The sequence below is a fragment of the Clupea harengus genome, unplaced genomic scaffold, assembly GCF_900700415.2.
Source record: "Clupea harengus unplaced genomic scaffold, Ch_v2.0.2, whole genome shotgun sequence".
Classification (NCBI taxonomy): Eukaryota; Metazoa; Chordata; class Actinopteri; order Clupeiformes; family Clupeidae; genus Clupea; species Clupea harengus.
Genome location: NW_024880037.1, coordinates 26,056 through 41,269, shown reverse-complemented (window position 1 = coordinate 41,269; position 15,214 = coordinate 26,056). Strand labels below are relative to the sequence as shown.

General features: G+C 42.6%; 1 protein-coding gene across 1 annotated transcript; it reads right to left on the bottom strand.

The window, feature by feature from the left end:
• Window positions 1-72: 72 nt before the first annotated feature.
• dnm3a (dynamin 3a) lies at window positions 73-15,193 on the bottom strand. Its single transcript, XM_042706073.1, is given in 16 exon segments — window positions 73-356; window positions 1,273-1,324; window positions 1,661-1,731; window positions 3,606-3,692; window positions 4,080-4,218; window positions 4,611-4,678; window positions 4,803-4,938; window positions 5,044-5,186; window positions 5,273-5,433; window positions 6,564-6,617; window positions 6,620-6,661; window positions 8,815-9,018; window positions 9,500-9,649; window positions 10,023-10,096; window positions 14,149-14,354; window positions 14,699-15,193. Coding segments are annotated over 15 exon segments (1,593 nt in total). The 5' UTR covers window positions 14,310-14,354; window positions 14,699-15,193; the 3' UTR covers window positions 73-305.
• Between the last annotated feature and the right edge of the window lie 21 nt (window positions 15,194-15,214).

The following is a 15,214-nucleotide window of genomic DNA, read 5'->3' as shown; positions in this document are numbered from 1 at the left end:
GGTTTAGGATGTATTTGTTTGATGTAACTTTATCTGCACATCCACACTACAGCCACAGATACTGTTGACAGACATCTGAATTCTTGCGATGGACCTCCTCAGAATTAATTTGAAGTTAACAAGAATATTGGACAAGGGAGAAAGTCAGATGCCAGTTGTGTCCTTGAGAGTGATTTTGTGTGCGCCGTTTCTCATGCTGATGGTGAAAAGGTGATGGTGGTCTTGTTAGCATTTCTCTTTCTCTCTCACAAAAATACATTCCCACATTCACACAGAGAAAAAAAGGATGGAGACAGCAATAAGGCTTACAAAAACTGGACCCGTACAATTTGACGGTGAAGTAAGTAAACGGCACCCTGTAACAGCAACAGAGGGGAGAAGACAATCTGAGTGACACAACACAATGGGCAATCCACGCATGTGTCATTTGATACAACTGCATCGACATAAAACATCTGCGATATCACACATGCAATATCACACATGTTCATGTCCTGTGAAAGAAATCATTTTCTGAAATCAGGATGTAACACAAGCAGTTTGCTGTCCAGCAGTAGGTATTCTCTTCATAGACATTGAATCGTTATGACCAGTTACAAATAAGACACATTTGAACTACTGTACTAAGAAGTAGAATGTATGGTATGAGCAAAACTCCAATAAACATAATTGTTTAACTGACATACAAATGTCTGCAGTTAGAACATAATCATCTTTGCCCCCTTTTCATATGTGCGCCAACAGACAGCGACAGACACATGTGCCCACATAAACGATCAGCTTCGGCCAGGTGACTTACCACGCCCCTCTCCCCACAGGCCAGGCTGAGAGAGAGAGCTGTGCAGATGGGAGCGTGTCACAGGCAGAGTGAGGGGCAGAGAGGGGGGGAGTTGGGAGCTGCTTTATATGTATATGACAGGAGGTCAAAGCAGAGGGGTCAGGGGGTCAAAGCAGAGGGGTCAGCCACAGAACAGCCAGAGAAGGGGAGGTATGGGAATCGCAGAGGAATAGAGTGATGCAGTGTGGGGGGAAATGAACAAATAGAGAGGCTTGTTAATGTCAGCAAACAAAGATAACACTGACACACACATACACACATAAGCTGTTACAAACTCTTGCGTGAATATACAGTGTAAGCTAATGCAGACATAAGACACAAAGCAGTTTGCATTCCAACTGTAGAAATATAGCTGAAGAGCTTCCCCGTTATACATTTTGTCATTGTTGTAGTTTCTATCAGCACCCACAATGCAGATAGTCCATGGTACCCACCTGATTTCCTGCAGCAATCTTTTTACTTGGCTGACTGGTTCTCTGTTGAGCACTGACAAAGTAGAGGGCAAAGAGAAAGGGAGAGACAGACAAAGAGAGAGAGACAGAAAAACAGACAGAAAGAGAGAGGGACATAAAGAGAGAGATAAAGAGTGAAAGAGAGAGAAAGAGAGAGAGAGAGAGAGAGAGAGAGAGAGAGAGAGAGAGAGAGAGAGAGAGAAAGAGAGAGCAGCCACATCTGAAGAATCTGAGACATTTCTTCAGCATTGGAAGCATCTGACTTACTACAAATAAAACAAGGCTGCGTGCAAATATCCAAACATGGAAAACGCCATTTGAAAACAAGGAAAAGAATTCAAAAACACACACAGAACCGGATATGACTCACTTAGTGAACCCGATGAAGTCTTCGTGGTTTGTGTTTATGTAGGAGAGTTGGATCTCAATAAGCAGCAAAACCTATTGGAGACACATACACACACAATTCATCATGATACTCAACATTTGACAGAGAATCAAATATTTAGACTCAGTTTGGGAATGGGGTGAGGCTGTTCTTGACACAAATAAAAAAATTGCATCACTAAGCAAATACTGATGTCATGTAAAAAATAAACCAAAAAGATTTGATTGTGAGCAGGGCTCGAAATTTACTTTTTGGCTTACCAGCCAACATGGCTGGTAGATGAAAAAAATTACCAGCCAATCATATTTTTTACCGGCCAAAATCAGACCTACTCTGACATTGTTTGACATAAACAACCTTTACCTATGATTTTAATATCATTGTAAATCACTCTCAGAATGGATTAAATAAAATCAACCAATATTGCCCATTTGGCTGGTGACAGCCGCAACGCGCGCTGTATGCTGTACCCGGGATCCGTAAAGGCCCTCCTTCACTATACAACATACGCTGTCTGAAGCCCAGTTTTATAGATTTGGGGTTATTGGTATGTGTTTGGTTATGCTGGGTGGGTGGCTGGCTGGCTGGCGTTGATGTAGTCTGTTCTTCTCATCCAAACTATAGAGATACATTATTTAATTAACTTTTGCATGACCACAATTTATCAAAGCACATTCAAGAGTTGGCTATTAGAAATATACTTCAGATGAATTAATTTAACCTCATAAGAAGCGTCGCATTAGGCCTACAAAAAATCTAAATTAAGCTTTAAAATGACACCTATATGATAGATAAATATTGTCCAACTAACAATATAGCATACATATTCAAAAGAAGATTATAGCCACCATAGTCTTGCTGATCTGACATAAAACCGCATTGAAAAAAACAGAGGGGAGGCAAAAAGTACGTCTGCCTCAATGAAGGGGGCGTGCGAGAGCCCACCGGTCGGGGCTATGCTTGTTCTGCCGTTGCTCTTCTTCTACGCTTATCACCGTCAACATATTTCAGCCACTACCGTGGCTTCCCATTAATCGCAATGAGCCACCTACTGCAACATTTCCTTGGTAGCGGTAGCTGCTGTTGTGGCTGTTGTTTCTTCCTCCCTAGATGTTCGCTGCATCTTTGCTGGAGGTGATGCACCGGCAATTAATCGCCACATTATTTTAGCTTTCATTTATCTGCGTTAACTTGCGTGTGGTCAACTAAGTCTGTTTCAACTTTTGATTCGCACTCAAAATATTAGAACTTTATAAACGTTGTATTCGCTGGCAAAATAATAGAACATTGTATTCGCGCGCAAATTGTTATAGTTGTATAAAAATTCGAAGAACGTTATGTAACCCTTGCCCCTCTCCCACCGTTCGTGTTGGCGTTGCAAGCTATTTTTAACCATGACGGGCGCGGTAGTCGGGAGCTGTACTGCGCAATTTCACTCGCCAAGTGGCGGAGCATCGGACACAATTTAGTCGCCAGCCCAAAAATCTACACGCCATTGGCGCTTGGCGGGTGCCAATTTCGAGCCCTGATTGTGAGTATGGCTATTGCAATGGTGTATAAGGAGCTTCTTTTCCTCCATAAATTTCCTCTCTTGTGTTGTTTGATCTTTCAAAGTGTTTCACTGGTTTTCTTCCCAGCGTCTTTACACAATGAATACACACTCTGCATACATGCCAACAGCATCACTGTGTACAGGCAGCACAAACACACTTCTGATTCTGAGTCTGTCCTGGCTCTGAAGAAAATATACTGTATTGACCAGTAACGCTATTGTTGTGTTTCATCTATTACAGCTTGTGAAAAATCAGCATGCTGAGACATGCCGTGGATACAAATGATCTTTATTTAGAATTATTTGATACCTACTGGATATACTGTATGTGTACATGAGTGCTTGTGACCACAATGTTAGATCATAATGTTTGACCTGGTCCTTGGAACGACTCTCTTGGTCCCGAATGTGAGTGGCCACAATCCTCTCTGTTTCCTCCTGCAGTTTAGGATAGCTAGCCAACTGCAGAAAAAACACCAACCATCAGACAGAACAAGCTCTCACAGCAAATACACTCCACAATGTTGACTCTTTGTGACAGTGGAACTGTGTGGTTTAACATCTGACCTCAACTACGCTGACCGATAAGAACAGTTTTCAGAATAGTTCTGCCGCAAAAGTCTGTTTGTCTATCTGCTCATAGCACATAACAAGCTTTCACAGAAAATGCATCTTACTCGGCCAGGCATTTACAGTGTTGACTCCTTGTGACAGTGGTATTGTGGTTTCACGGCTGACCTCCACTAGGCCAACAGAGAAGGACAGTCTTCAGCTCTACCACACTATCTGAACGTCTGTCTGTCTGTCTGTCTGTCTGTCTGTCTGTCTGTCTGTGTCTATTGCAGGTACCTTTCTAGTGCACTGGTGCACTGTCCTAATGAGCTCCTCGGTCACCATATCCACACACTTGAGGCAAGGCCCTCTGAGCTTGATTATCTGCTTCTTCACCATGGCCTCAAACGCCAAGTCTGGAGTGAACAGGCCTGTCCTAGACCAGGAGAGGGAGGGAGAGGGGTGGACAGAGGACACAGACCAAGAGAGAGAGAGAGAGAGAGCCAAGGCAGAGTATTAAGCAATGAAGGAAGAAAGCCATGCATGGGGAGAAATAAAGAGAGAGGGGGAAAATAAATACCATAAAATGGGGGCCCAACAGACACGTTTACAGTAGGCGAGGGACAAGTGTAGGGAATAAAGTCGTGTCATGAGAGCAAAGATGAAGTCATAACAGAGGGAAGAGATGAAGGAGGGTGTAACAGTGAAAAACAGGAATTTGGAGGGAACAGACATAAACGAGAGGTGAGCAGTCGGTCAGTCAGCAGCACCCGGTTTAAACTTTGCCAGTCGCTCGCCTGGACACAGCAGTGCCGTGAGGAAACTGACCTGATGCCATGGATGTTCTTAATGGCGTAGCTGATCTCTCGCCGCAGCTCCCTCTCATCCAGCTCCATCTTGGGACACACAGGGCAACATTAGAATTAGGGCACTAATAAGGGGGCCCTAAAAAGGAGCATTCAGAAGGCCAGAACAACTATGCGGTCAGTCAGTGAAAAAATATGACTCTTCTGGGCTAACCTTGACCAGGTCAAAAGGAAATCGCTCATGGAAGATGCGGTTGATTTTGGCTCCTCCTGATAACTCCACCGTGTCCACCTGATCACCGGAGCCTTCAATCTTCTTCTCAAAGTCCACCCCAAAGTACTGAACCAGTCTGCAGCAAAGCATACAGGTATATATGAGGGTGACTGTCTAAAACACTAACACTAACTCTATGTTACACACACACATACACACGGACTTTGGGACAGACTCTCACTGTAGCAGTAATTTGGTTTTGCGTGAGGGGTCATCTGGCTGGTACTGACGATATTCCTCTGCCTCCTTGTCTAGTACCAGCAGCTGGCTCTGCAGCTTACTGCGGAATGCCGGAAGTGTTTCCCGGATGTGATTTGTCAGTTGCTAGGAGAGAAGAGGACAGAGAACATTCTTACGTCACATTCAGTCTTCTAAATTCCTTCTCTACCTGCCTCTGCCTTCCCCCTCACCTGGTTGAGCACTTGCTGCAAGTAAGCAGTGCCCATGGAGTGGGCTATGTGTTTATACGCAGGGTGAGACAGGAAGAACATTCTTTCAGCAGCCAGGGCCACCTTGATATCCTTCTTCCCATCAACGTCCTTCTGACTGCGGTTCACTATCCCTATGTAGCCTAGAAAGGGGGATAGAGAAGGATAGAGAAGGAAAGAATAAAGGGATAGAGACAGAGACATAGAGCGAGAGAAAGACAAAGAGAGAGGGAAATAGAGATGTTTGATGTTTAAAACCCTTTTATTGAACCCTCATCTGATTCAAGGACACCTAAAAAGGCTACTACAGAGAGAGAGAGAGAGAGAGAGAGAGAGAGAGAGAGAGGGCAAGGGGGAGATGGAGAAAGAGAAAGATGAGCTTGTCTGTGAGAAACACAACTGTGGTAAGAGTCACTCATAAGATAATGCCGGCCATTAGCAGCGGGCAAGGCGCCCTTATCCGCATAAAAAGAGGGGCAGCGCTAGGTTTCTGCTGCCTGCCACCACGGCCTCTCTCATGAGCTGAAAGCTGGCCTCCGTGGCGAATGGATTAGCGGGGCCTGAGGAAGCATGAACGCCCCTGCACCTGGTGCTGCTTTAGCCCTGGCGCTGCTGCAGGCCTAAGACGGGCCCTCTGTCTGGTGCATATACAGCTACCACTCCACTCCACTCCACAGCAGCAGCAGTAAAAGTGCTTGTAACTCAAGCCCTGTGTTACCGCACAGCGAGGGGAGGACAGTCTGGAATCCCAACAGCATTATTCACTTGACAATGATCCCACTTACAGATCAACCGGGAAACCAGGGCCAACATTTATACACTGGTATGCAATATGATACTTGGAAAAATGGGAGATAATCAGAAGTAGAACTGTGATAATTACAGATCTCCTGCCCTTCCAATGTAAAAAAAAAAAATGTCCTCCCATTTTAGGTGGGTGTTTATTTTTAATCTGAACACATTTAATTAAGTTACATGCTGTTAACAGGTCAATAACATCCAAATTGTTGATTATAATTAGATACAGAATGTTTTACATAGAATTTTGAACTCACATAGGAATTATTTGTAATTCAATTACAGTCTAATGAGTAAAAACTAAAACAATGAATATTTGTTGTTCATTTCTATACTGAAGCAAAGCAGAGGTCAAATTCACACACACACACACACACACACACACAAACACACACACAAACACACACACAAACACACACACACACACACACACACAGAAACAGACACACAAACTGCCAGCTCATCTCCACTATACCTCTCCGTAGGGGTAGTAACCTGTTCTCCAGGATGTCCCTGGCATTCGTCCCTCGTCCATTAGGTCCAGTTTGGTGATCACACCAATGGTTCGCTGGCCTGAAACAATACAGAGGAAACAAGAAGAGCTTCCTTCACCAAGCCCACCTGTCAAATGCATACACTTATACTGCAGTGTAATCATCAGTCATCAGGATAGGATACCTCTTATAACAAAGAAGAAAGTTTAAAAGCAATCGTCTCTCTTTTACCTACTGTACATCCGTCAGCCAACTGATCCAATTCTTAAAACAGACAATTAAATAGCAAGTCCCTATTTATACATACAGTGGGGAAAATAAGTATTTGAACCCCTGCCGATTTCGCAAGTTTGGCCACTTGCAAAGAAATGTGTGATCTATAATTGTAATGGTAGGTGTATTTTAACAGTGAGAAATAGAATATCAACAAACAAATCCAGAAAACTGCATTTTATAACATTTATGACTTTATTTGTATTTGAACCCCCAAGCAAACAGCAAGAATTCTGGCTCCCAATGACCCGTTATGTGCCCAAGAAGCACACAGATTAGTCCTCATTAGGCCTAACAAGGTACACCTGATCTCAACTGGTGACGTGTATAAAAGAAACCTGTCCAAAGAATCATACTTCACACCTTCAACCTCACCACCATGGGCAAGACCAAAGAGTTGACCAAGGACGTCAGAGATAAGATTGTAGACCTGCACAAGGCTGTAATGGGTTACAAAACCATCGGCAAGCAGCTTGGTGAGAAGCAGACAACTATTTGTGCGATTATTCGTAAATGGAAGCAACACCAAACAACTGTCCATCGCTCTAGGTCTGGGGCTCCATGCAAGATATCCCCTCGTGCGGTATCGGTGATCATCCGAAAGGTGCAGAATAACCCCAGAACTACACACGGGGAGCTTGTGAATGATCTCGAGGCAGCTGGGACCACAGTCACCAAGAAAACCATTGTCAACACACTACGCCGTAATGGTTTGAAGTACTGCAGAACTTGCAAGGTCCCCCTGCTCAAGGAAGCACATGTACAGGGCCGTCTGAAGTTTGCCAATGAACACTTGAATGATTCTAAGGAGGATTGGGAGACAGGATGTGGTCAGATGAGACCAAAATCAAGCTCTTTGGCATCAACTCGACTTGCCGCGTTTGGAGGGGGAAGAATGCTGAATATGAGACCATCCCCACCGTCAAGCATGGAGGTGGAAACATTATGCTCTGGGGCTGTTTCTCTGCCAAGGGTACAGGACGACTCCACTGCATTGAGGGGACTATGGATGGGGCCATGTAATGTGGAATATTGGACTTGAACCTCATTCCCTCATTCCCTCATTCCCTCCCATTGAAAACGCAACCTTAAGGATTTGGAGAGGATCTGCAAAGAGGAGTGGACCAAAATCCCTCCTGAGATGTGTGTAAACCTGGTGACCAACTACAAGAAAAGTCTGACGTCTGTGCTTGCCAACAAGGGTTATTCCACCAAGTACTAAGTCATGTTTTGCTAGGGGTTCAAATACTTATTTTCTGCATCAAATGCAAATTAAGTCATAAATGTTATAAAATGCAGTTTTCTGGATTTTTTTGTTGATATTCTGTTTTTCACTGTTAAAATACACCTACTATTACAATTATAGATCTCACATTTCTTTGCAAGTGGCCAAACTTGCGAAATCGGCAGGGGTTTAAATACTTATTTTCCCCACTGTACATCTTTGGGTATAACCATGATAAACTTCAATCAAAACAGAAAAAAGGATACTTTCTTCTAAATTAAACTTTATGATTGTGGTTGTAATTTTCACTGGAGTTAAGTTCAGTGACTGATCACCCTCAGGTGAACCCTATGGTTCTCCGACGGTTGTGGCGGTTGCAAAGCAATACAAAAAAATAAATGGCGGCGGACCAAACTCCGTAGATGGTCGTATTTGTACATAAAAGTTGTTTGTTTGACTTTTTTTTTTGCTTCGATTTTTTTACCGAGAAATAGACACTGCAATGTAAAAACCCGTTATTGTAACTGAAAAGTACGTCTGAGGGGATTTGCGAGGTGTCTGAGGCAGCTATCTAATGTTGGCATACTACTACCCACAAGGTAAACAGCGATGTATTGACGGATTGACGGAGACGGATAGTTAAAAAATTGGGAGGTGCACGTCAGGCCACAGAGAGGTGCTCGGAGAGGGCTCTCCGTGTCTCTGAAAACGGACGACCATAAATTGTGCTTTACCCTGAGGGTCCACATCTTTGGACAGCTTGAGAGCGTCTGAGCTGGCCAGGTCCATGTTGGCAGGAGTCACAGCGAGGACGAGGCAGTTGTCCCTGCAGATGAACTGCATGATCATGTCACGGATCTGATACTCGATGTCTGGAGGCTGGTCTCCCACTGGCACCTTGGTGATGCCCGGCAGATCGATCAGAGTCAGGTTCAGCACTGGACAGAGATGGAAAGGGAACATGTCATGTTAGCACATGCCCTTTATGTCTCACTCAGAGAATAGTATTAGACCAGTGACTGTATACAGAGGTGTATATATATATAGACACCTCTGTATACAATCAATGTGTTAAGACTCAAACTTCCAAGACTGTAGTGTTTCTTCAGCTTGCAGAGTGTATTTGATGGTAATCTGATATTCTTTCCAAACATAATTCTGAACTCTTGCCATGAAGAATTATGAGATTCATGTCAGAGACATTAAAGTAAATGGGAACAATAAGGTGATGTTAACAGGAATCAGATGATTATGGGTGATAGGGCCAAAGGTAGGGAGATATTGATTGATCAGGCAGAGTCAATCCCTGAATAGAAGTTGTAGTGAGATTACGACCCCTGTTAAAAGACAGTACACAGAAGTGTCAGGATATTATGTGGCTAATGAGTGAAGAGAGATAATACTGAGGACTGGAATTACCGTTGGGTGAGTAAATCCGTAGGTTGATGGGGACCGGTGAGATGCCCTTATTAGCTCCTGTCAATCTCTCTGTCTCTGATTCAATCTCTTTCCGTACCTCTTCAAAGTCGGTCATTTTCCTGCCTTTACAATGGAGGAACTCAGCATATTCTGGGTACAAAAAGAGGGATTAGGGAGTAGGGAGTTGAAGGTATCAATAAATTGTTTAGAAGAGGAGAGGTCTCCCCCTAGTGGACAATGTAAAATGTAACACACTGTCCAAGATAGCAAAAATATCACAGCATGCAACCTGAGTACACAGCAGAGTTCATTAAGTGCCAGCTATAGTGTACACGTTTAAATGGAGAGTGAGATAGCACGACTGGTATGTAAATTATGTCACCACATTGCAGAAACAATGGTCAGGTGTGGTCAACATGAAGGTTTTCATACATAGAAAAAATAGAGAAAGGACATTTCTGAAGGACAACAGTTTCAACATGGTGAACTAGTCTAAAGGTCTGTGTATTGGTGATGAGCACACCTGTATCGTGATTGACAAGCTGCAGGACCAGGGGCCTTCGTGTAACAATGCCTGAACCTCTGGGCAGGAAGTCCCTGAGCAGTCATAAGGGCACAATCATATTGCATGAAAAACTGTTCACAAATAAACATGCACGACTCAACATTACTCCCTGTAGTTTTATACTGGTAAGACATTATTCCTGGGGCATTAAGCCACAATATTGGTAATAATTTGTGTCTGTTACAGTCACTAACAGACAAATGAAAAAGTAAGGCATGCAGACAAACATAAACACAAACACAAACACAAACACAGACACAGACACAGACACACATACACACGCACAGTCAGTTGGAGTAAGATTAGTGCCAAAGCATGCTCAAATGAGCTTCGTCAGCTTGTTTGGCCAGAGGGTGAAACAGTAAACCCATTCCTTCAACCTCACCCATCTCTCTGGCCATCCTATTCAGTTATTTATGGCTGTTTTACATTCATACAGTCCATGCCTGACTCTAATATGGAGTAGAGTAGAGTATACTTTAACTCTTTCCAGACATAATTGTTGCATTAGACAGGGAATGCTGAATAACATAAATAACACCAAGCTGAAAAAACTGTTTTGTACTTTCTCACCAACAAAATTGAGTCATATTATTGGAAGGAACGGCGTCAATTTGGCATGAGGCTAAATGTCTGCTGGGAATCGTAGTACATGCATGCTCAAGAGGTGGCTTTAGGGTCTCGCTGAGAAGAAGGAGGCGACTGTCTGGGAATACAATAGCCCCATGTCAGGAAAGGCTTCTCCAAGGCCAAGATAATCAGCCTGACAGCACATGTCCTGTTCCCAGCCTATACTGATCTAATGGGAAATGGAGAGGAAGCCAGTGGTGGAACGTAAACAGGGTAAGAGGGGAAGATCCAAAGGAGCAGACCCAGTTCACAGTAGTGGTCTTGTGGAGAGACTGACTGCAGGTAATACACACCATGCCTGCAGTGACTCGATCATCACTTTGTCAGCAGCACCAGTACCCAACAAACAGGCCATGCACATAAATGACGCTACATTAATGACCCTCATATATATATGGGTTCATGGTGTAAACAGAGTATGGCATGGAGCCAGAGGAATGCATATATTTGTGTCAGCCTATCATCAACACCTTTATAAGCAGAAAGAGGCATGTTGGAACAGAGTGGAGCTAGAGCAAACATTCTGTGGGCCTCGTGAGTGAGAAATAACACTTCAAGAAGTGAAAGTAAAATGTTGTCAAGCGAAAAGAAGACTGGAAAATGGCACTCAATGGACTATGACTTGCCAGGTGTCAACTGTTCAGAAGAAGATTGTAAAAGGCTTTTTAATTGCGCTGGTGTAAATAGACAGCAGGGATGATCATTACTTTGTAATCAATGACCAAAAACTAGGGAATAACTTTGTCACCACCCTGACCTGAACACACAGTCACTTCTTATCTCTATTAATATCACATCAGGTATCATGACAACAATGTATGGCAGTTGCCTTACAGAAGTTAAGGCATTAAAAAGTGGCTTGTTTTGCCACTTTTTTGTTCTGATTAGACAACTTCCGCGCAAACACAAACACACACAAACACACACACACACACAATCAATCAATCAATCAATCAATCAATCAATCAAACAAATAAATAAATAAATAAATAAATAAATAAAAACATATGGTTTGTTTTCATTCTAGAGCTGTACTTTTCTTCTGCAGTCACTACCATCGCTGCTATTTCCCATAGCCTACATCTCCATGGCCTCTCTCTCTCGTTGTCTCTCCATCTGGAGAACATGGAGAGAAGATGCAGCACAGGAGATTTTCCACTCTTACACCAATGCTGCAAACTTTTTTCCAGCAGCAACACAACCATTAGCCTCAACCTTCAATCTAACCCTCAAGCTAACTTCCTTTCTATTGTCATGAGCCAGACATTTGGGACAGTAGAAAGAACACAACAATCTGAGAGTCATTAACATTTCTTTAAAAACCCATAAAGATTCAGATCATATCTAACATGAATGTGAGCACAGACAGCTATCTACCCTGTTGTCTCTGCTACCTTTGGATTTCTTGAAAATGTTGTGTCATACATACTATGAAGAGATCTGGGACACTGACCTACGCCTTCTATACCACACAAACAATGCCATTTTGACCTGACCTAGATTTTGTCACACCACAAACACACACTGTATCTCTATATGACTCAAAACTCTCTGAAAGTGATACTTCAGATCAAATGGGTCACACAGAAATGTGTAAAGTGTTGTTCCACTACAACACTGGAAGTATTTCCTGTGAGATCCAACTGGTGGACAAGCCCTGACAAAACAATAGGGTGTGCCTGTATTTGTATGATATTGATGTTGTATGTTTTCAGTAACACTCTCAGTGTTTTCATGTAATCATGCCTTAGCTTTGAAACGACACTGAAAACAATATTAGTAATAGTTTACACATATGCCCTAGACAGACCTTAATTAATCAGAAATGGGCATTTGGCTCTACAACATGAACATATTGTTCTTAGTAGATCACTTGCATTAGACTGATTTAAAAATGGCCACGAAGAATAACCAAAGTTATGTTTTGAAATAGAAGAGCCAAAAGCAGTATTGTTGGGTGAATGAATTTAATGAAGCTGGTCCACTGGATGACTCTTTAGACAGCATTCATCCAAATATTCACAACAGTTACTTGGACTGCTAACTAAACTGAAAATAATCTGTATAGTTCACTTGTTTTTTTAATTATAATTCTTGCAAACAATTGCAATGACATATTACCCAATAACTCAGTGGCTTCTCACCCCAAAACAGCATTCTTGAATCTTATGCTATGTGACGAAATCTTATTTCTGTTCTGATTTACAGCAGTGGGTTGCACAGAGCTTATTTACTGCAAATAGCTCAGGACTCAAGTCCCATTTCATCCATAATTCAGTCGGTCACTAACTAATCAAGCAACAGAAATCAAGCTCAAGCTGGTGAAGGCAAAATGAACTGAGCAACCAAAAATCCCTCCCAGCAAAGGATTGCACTAAGCCAAACTCTACCACCTGTAGGCACAAAGCTTGACAGACACAGAGTAGTATCTACTTACTCTGAAGAAGTAGATGTGAACTGCTGTCAAGAGAAAAGAAGAGTGGTGAAAGGCACCAGGTTTCTTGATTCATTTGGAGTACAGCAGAGGGGAAGGCAGACTCTTTTCCCATGGGATGAACTAAGTATGTAGATCTGTGCTGGCTGAAAAGGCCAAGCGCTACTTTTGAAATTGTCAATCACAGGCCAAAGACTTAATTTAAATTAAAAAAACACATCTAAACAGCAACACTGCACAGTCAGCATTGTATGAACAAATAATATTCTGTTATGAGTTTGTGTCACAGCTACATGGCCTTGTTCAGGCAAGCAAGGGATCTAGTACCATGTGTGACTATGTTACTAAAACATGCGCCTTGCCACCAAACTCTGTCATGATTTGCAGGGTCACAGTAAAAACCTCCTGCCTGCCTTCTTACCCGCACCCATGTTTTTTGATAACAGCCCTAGCACTGTTCTTTGTCACCTCAGCACAGTCATTTTGGGAAGCCATGAGCCACTTCAACAGCAAAGTCACCAGACCTGAAAAGAGTCCACCCAGAAGACCTTAACTGGTCATGGCTTCTTCACAGTTTCTATGATTGAACTGCTGGGGAAAATGCACTTTCTATAAAGTGTCCTTTGGCACTATGCACTTAATTAAGTGATAGGTACAACATACGTCCTACAATACAATGTACTTAAAAAATGTTACAAGATGTAGTTTTGGTAAGAGTAAGTCAAATGTAATATGAATTTGCACATGGTATAATCTATTATTTAAGAAAATAGCCTAATCTTAGTATAAGGTTCGACCTCCATTTTTGTATTTGTGTGATAACTGAGAATGAAGCCAAATTAAATAAGTAAAGCAACACACACACACACACACACACACACATACACACACACACACAGGTTCATCCAGCTTGCCCTTTCAGAGCATGTGGGTACAGTTTTCTAATAATCGTGAGCCATGGAAGTACAACTGAACCATCAATGCAGATTTGACATGTTAAATCAATTTAATCTCACTTACCTGCCAACAAAGTTTTCTAATACTGAGCTCTTCCCTGCGCTCTGTCCCCCAACAACAGCGATTTGAGGGAGGTCCAGATTGCATATTTGTCCAATTGCACTGAAAGCATCTTGCAACTTGTTGACTAAAGGGATGAGCTCCTCCATCCCCTGGTTACCCATGGTGACACAGCCACGGGGATGCAGGTGACTGAAATGAAGACCAGCCTCAAGTTCAAAGCAGGAAGGAAGAAGCCTGTCACTCTGACCGTCGTCATCTAAGCACCCTTTACTTCTATTATATTTACATTATAATAAAAAGGATGAATTCACTGTTAAAGGATTCATTCACTCATTGTCTTCGAAGAGATGCTTCGCCAAAGCTTTTCAACAAGTGGGTTTAACGTTAGCTGGCAAGTTAGCTTACTGTACATGCCTTTGGAGTTATTGTTAGCAATGGTCAGTCAGTGATATTTTGAGGGGGGTCTTTTAGGGTTTAGGCGAGCTAGCCACCCCATTCAGCTAAAAAACATTGCTTGAAAAAGCTAGATACAAAAATTGCCCCGTCTTACCTTTCTGGCTAACTTGAAACGAGAATGTCGAAATATCCGCTTTCATATCACTGCCACATTCGGTACCAGAACGGTCCAGTTCAGGACATGAAAAGTCTACTCACGACTGGTCTGACTAAACTTTAACTTCAGTACTCCGACAAACGGGTTAAGTAGAACCGACAAATGAAAGTGAAAAAGTAAACATTTCCTCGGCCATTTCATATACCCAGTGTTACCATTCAGCGAACCGAGTCTTCTGTGGATCCAACTTGGCTGGAACAATCTCTGCTTCGGGAAGACGAGCCTTCACGCACTGACAGCTAACGGTCATTTGCGCACGCGCTTGGTTAGTTCAAGACTGAGCAGCCACACCTCGGTTTGAAAGTTGACATATTCGTGGCAAAAGTATACAGAACCTCTCTAATTCGCTCAAACCATTGCCTTTACAAATATATAAATGGTTTGTTCAATATAGTATTAATGTTTGTTTCACAATAGATCTGACTGCAGTGTCAGATCTATGAATCTTGCACA